This window comes from Drosophila santomea, chromosome 3L, assembly GCF_016746245.2.
Source record: "Drosophila santomea strain STO CAGO 1482 chromosome 3L, Prin_Dsan_1.1, whole genome shotgun sequence".
Taxonomy (NCBI): domain Eukaryota; kingdom Metazoa; phylum Arthropoda; class Insecta; order Diptera; family Drosophilidae; genus Drosophila; species Drosophila santomea.
The window spans coordinates 1,436,584-1,441,286 of record NC_053018.2 but is presented as its reverse complement, the minus strand read 5'-3'; the positions used below and the strand labels follow the sequence as shown (position 1 = coordinate 1,441,286).

The window sequence follows — 4,703 nt, the reverse complement described above, 5'->3', positions numbered from 1 at the left end:
CCAAAAGGAGCCGCGTCCTCAGCGCAGATTGAAATAATTCCGAGTTGCCAACTTGCCAAGTCATCCCGAATTGGTCAGCGGTCGGGGCCTCTGATCTCTGGTCATATGTACATATATACATATACATATATATATATTTGAGGGGAGGAGTGGAGATCGCGTGCGATAGGCAACGTCAATATTTGTGTTTATTTCTGGCTCGGATCGGAACGGATCCGATGGGAAGGGGCATGGGCATGGGCATGGGCATGATTATGAGGTCCTTGTTAGTCCGTTTCAATTGGCGGCGCTTTCGCTTTGAGGTCGAGCAAGTGGCTGCCCAATTTGCTCAGTGTTTGTGTATCGTTCTGTGGGCCTGGCTAATTGTTTTGTGCCCTCACAGATCAGCTACCTGACCTGATCTCGATCTAAGTATGGGAATCTCGGCGGCTTATTTGCTCCGGATTTCATTATTTTGCGGTGGATGTGGGAAAACTGCAAGCAGGCTATAAATTTAACAAGTTTTTTCTTGGGTTGTACAAATTATTTCGAGTTTACTGGAAAATTCCTCTCACAGCTAAATCAGATGTTGACATCCTGTTTAGTCTTAACATTAATTTATTTGTGTCTCAGCTAGAGGACAATGCCAAAAATTGAATTTTTGTTGCAGCCCTGAAAATAACCCTAATTTTGCAAAGTTCACTTCGAGTTAGTGGTTCATTGGTTCATGGTTCGATTTCTGTCAAAGTTTTGGATTTGCAAGGTTGGCAGCACCAAGTTTCCAATTTCCGCAACTTAAGTCACGTGAACTTTTTGCTTTATCATTGCTTTATTTTTACCTTTTCAATTTGTCAAACCCCTTAAGTGCGTGAAAATGAGTTATATAACTATTGAAAGCGATGAAAATGATTCGCCAGCTGCTGATCAGATGGATTTTGAGATAAAGGAACACTCTAGGTAAGTCGAAAGTCCATTTTAGCTGCAAGTCATTGAAATGAAACATTTAGCACTGCCCAAATTGATGAGCAAGTCGTTAATGATGAGCAAGTCGTTGATGATGGGCAAGTCGTTGATGATGAGCCAGTCGGTGATACTACAAAGGAGCTCGTTATGAACAAGACGTTGCTGCAAATGGTGCTCTCCAAAAAACAAGTGCATTTGGTAAGTAACTTCGTAAGTCCTTTAGATATCCGAATAATAGTATTCCCTATCCAGAATTTGGCCCAACGTTGGGTGACATTTTATTTGGAGAGCCCCACAGCAGCGTTGGTTTCTCTGTTGCAGTTTGTGGTGGAGGCCAGTGGGAGTCAGTACCAGATTCCAGAGGATACTTTAATGCCATTCAGCTACAGTGACATCATCTCCAACAGCTTATTGCATTTCCCCAATGTAAGTGGGGTAAATCTACTTAATAAAGACACCATTCTCACCTGGCCCACTTTCAGACCTGCATATATCCCCTGATTAGGAAGCCTGCCGACGTCTTTGAACAAAAGGTGGGCGCCTTTTTGAAAGCTCTGCTGCTGGTCGCCAATGAAATTCCTTTGGAGCTATACAACATATTTCTAACCGAGATGACGAACTTTGTGTTGGTCTGCTCGGACTCTAGTACTCGTACTTTTCGCCATACAGGCACCATGATAGGTGAGAAACCATTTTCATATTTAAACATAACAAATAAAACAACTTTAAATCATTCCAGGTCTGAAAATAATGACCATACTAAGCGATCTGAAATCCTCAGACGATGAAGTGGCCAAGACCGTGTGGATGGGGATGTTCAACAGCATGTTCCAAGTTCGTCGCCAGGACATCGTGAACGAGATACGGCTGCTCTGTCTTTACGAACTTGGTCAGTGGCTCTCCAGATATCCGCAGTGCTATATTCAGCCACCCAGCCTCCGTATTTTCTACGAGTCCTTGAAAAATGGCTCGGGTGAAGTGAGGCAGTGCAGCATGGATAATATTTCAGTACTATGCCGCAAGGATGAATTTCTTCCGCAGTGCGTGGCATTGGCCACTGAGTTTCGGGAGATCTTATTGGATCTTTGCGTGGACAAGGAGGATGAAATAGCTGAGAAATCCTTGCGTCTCCTCACCGATTTTTATAAATTTGCTCCAGAAATGCTGAGTGACGGCGTTTGCCAGTTGCTGGAGCAACTGATTATGGCCGCAAATCGGGGATTGGCTCAAGCGGCCGTCGATCTCTTCATTCTGCGCAGAAACGGCTTGGAAGGAGAATCCTTTTCCCAAAGAATACAACATCTTCTGCAGTTTTTCGTTGAGAGCGAACATGAACAGGCCGACCATTTTGTGGATTCCTTGTTCAACAACTGCGAAATGGTTCTGGACTGGAATTCCATGATAGCGGTGCTAATGGAGAATCCCAGATGTCAGCAACTAAGCGATATTTATTGCTCCTCACTGATTGCAATCCTCCTGGCAGGAGTTAAGCAAGCCACCACTGGGGAGATACCGCCCGGCAGATATACCAATGATCTGAAAAGGGAGCCGATCAGAGGCGCTCAGGAGATAGCCACTAAGTTACTGGCACCCGTTCTGCCCGAACTCCTGCAAAAGTACGCAAACCGTATAGAAGACATAGAAAGACTCCTTGAACTTCCAAAGTACTTCTGCCTTGAGTATTACCGTGTGGGAAATAGGATGGAGCAGCTTTCGGAATTGTTGGAGCAATTCGACATCATACTGTTTAATCAGACAAGCACCACTTTGCTTCAAACCGGAGTGCAAACTCTGGCGTTTCTAAACCGCATGATCCCCAACTCGCATACCAAGCATTTCCTCAACAGCGCGGTGACCAACTACAAGATGGCCTGGCAAAGGATGCAGGACTCGGACTCGGCGGAATCTCCGCAAAATTGGTCCAACCGACTGCTGGTTACTCTGAGATTAGTTACGATCCTAAGTGGCCATTTCGATCTTACTGAATGGCAGTTGACGGAGCCGCTTCTCTTCAGCCTGAAAAGATTGGTTAGTGGCCGCAGGATGCCAGATGGAACTGACCTTCCGCCGGAGGCATTGTCGCTCTATCTAAAGGCCAGCTTTTGCTGCTTAGGCTGGGACATGGAAAACTTGAAGGAAACGGCCTTTGGTGACGAAGGCTTGGAGGAGTATTGCGCTGCCCTGAATCAGAACCTAGAAGACTACCTTTTTGTGACCTTCTCTCTAGTTGGCAGTGGTAACACTGAACCACTGGCATATCCTGTGAGTCAATGTTTATTGGATTATCTCTCCTGATTTGTAAAATGCTTGCTTGTTTACCTACAGTGCTTTTCATATACATGCGATCTGTTTGTATTACATGGAAACCTCTGTGGAAGTGCGAATCCCTCGATTCGTTCAGTTGCACACGTACCGTCTGGAAATGAGGTAGACATCCTGGAGGTCTTCCTCATGAAAAACTTTCTCGAGCTAAGTCCTGCGGATCTCATGAAGGAATCCAACTCTGATCAGCTGCAGAGGATTCGTGCAATCCTTACCAGTTACTTGAAACTGGTGTGCTTAGGAGTTATGCCCTCCATGAGAGCCTACAAGTTCTATAAGTATTACGTAAAGGTCGGCAAGTAGCAAGATACTTTAAAAAGAATCTCACTGAAGTTAACTACCATTTGCAGTACCACGCTCCCTTTGGCGACGTTATGAGATGCTCCTTGGAACTCGCACTACAAGTGAATCCCGTTCACTTCGCAATGACCTTATTGCACACATGCTTGCTACCTTACATGGAGATTTTCGCTGATGGCAACGCAGCTGGACAAATGCCTGTAAGGTCACCAGAGTTCTCCGAGCTAATGGAGCTTGCCAACCGTTTGTCCAAGATACTTATTCCCAATCCCATGGAGTATCGCGAGTGTGTGATTGGGTTCCACAGATCGGGCATTATGTTCGTCTTTGAAGCGACTCAGAAACAAAATGCCGTGGCCTCAAAAAAATTGCCTTTCTTGCGTGTCCTCAAGGTGTTTGCACCGCTGCTCTTGGCTCAGGACAAAGTAGGCATATTAACGTATTTCCAGCGCTTTGAGCAGCTGGTAATACCTAAATGCAACAGAAAGGATTTGAAATATTTGAAGGATTATCGAACCGCCATAAGTCCTCGAAAAACAAAATGTTATTCTCCGGCAACTTAAAGAACACAACTTTCCCGATGTTATATGTATCTAAATGATGTATACATGCGCAACTCCTTGCTAAAGTCGTTTAAACAGTTTTTGGAGATTTTAAGTGTATCGCTTTATTGGTGTCCATGAAGTTTCTCCTAGCTCACATACCTTTGCAATGGCGTGTTCATCCCGCTTGCCGTTTTCCGAATGTGTTTGTGTGCAATAGGAAAACCCATCTCAGTTTCGCCGGCAGCATTTGGCAAAGCTTTTCCTCGCTGCAGTGCCACCTTTCCTTCAAATGGCCACAAAAGGTTGCGTAATAACGAACAGTATCTTGTATCTGCAGGCTGCATTCATTCGGCAGCTGTGGTATCGAATTTCCAAAGTCCCAAGTCCCATTCAATTCGAGGCGAAGGCTGCTCGGCAATTTTCAATTTCAATGCCCGCTCGCTGACAAATTGACTCGCAACTTTGTGGGTTCTCCTGGTTCCCCGGGTTCTCCGGGCTCTCCGTGTTCTCATGTCAAAGGCTGCACGAGCTAACACGGCCTTTGACACCCCGAAATGGAGATGGAGTGCAGGGAATCGAATGCCGGGTCCTCAA

General features: G+C 45.4%; 1 protein-coding gene across 2 annotated transcripts; it reads left to right on the top strand.

Annotated features, from left to right (window-relative positions):
* Positions 1-794: 794 nt before the first annotated feature.
* Positions 795-4,171, top strand: LOC120450124 (cohesin subunit SA-1). 2 transcript variants are annotated; one of them, XM_039632945.1, is made up of 7 exons: positions 795-936; positions 987-1,140; positions 1,195-1,368; positions 1,425-1,623; positions 1,682-3,204; positions 3,268-3,555; positions 3,615-4,171. In XM_039632945.1, exons 1-7 carry the CDS (start codon positions 854-856, stop codon positions 4,125-4,127), a joined length of 2,934 nt encoding a protein of 977 aa, XP_039488879.1. In that variant the 5' UTR covers positions 795-853; the 3' UTR covers positions 4,128-4,171. The 2 variants fall into 2 exon arrangements, with proteins under 2 accessions (XP_039488879.1, XP_039488878.1); XM_039632944.2 differs by having other exon boundaries at positions 987-1,368.
* Positions 4,172-4,703: the final 532 nt, after the last annotated feature.

Excerpts from the sequence above, each read along its gene's own strand:
- LOC120450124 (XM_039632944.2), top strand. The coding sequence starts at position 854 with ATGAGTTATATAACTATTGAAAGCGATGAAAATGATTCGCCAGCTGCT. Across the intron at positions 937-986 it reads GAGATAAAGGAACACTCTAG|CACTGCCCAAATTGATGAGC; the intron begins GTAAGTCGAAAG and ends TGAAACATTTAG. Across the intron at positions 1,369-1,424 it reads GCTTATTGCATTTCCCCAAT|ACCTGCATATATCCCCTGAT; the intron begins GTAAGTGGGGTA and ends GCCCACTTTCAG.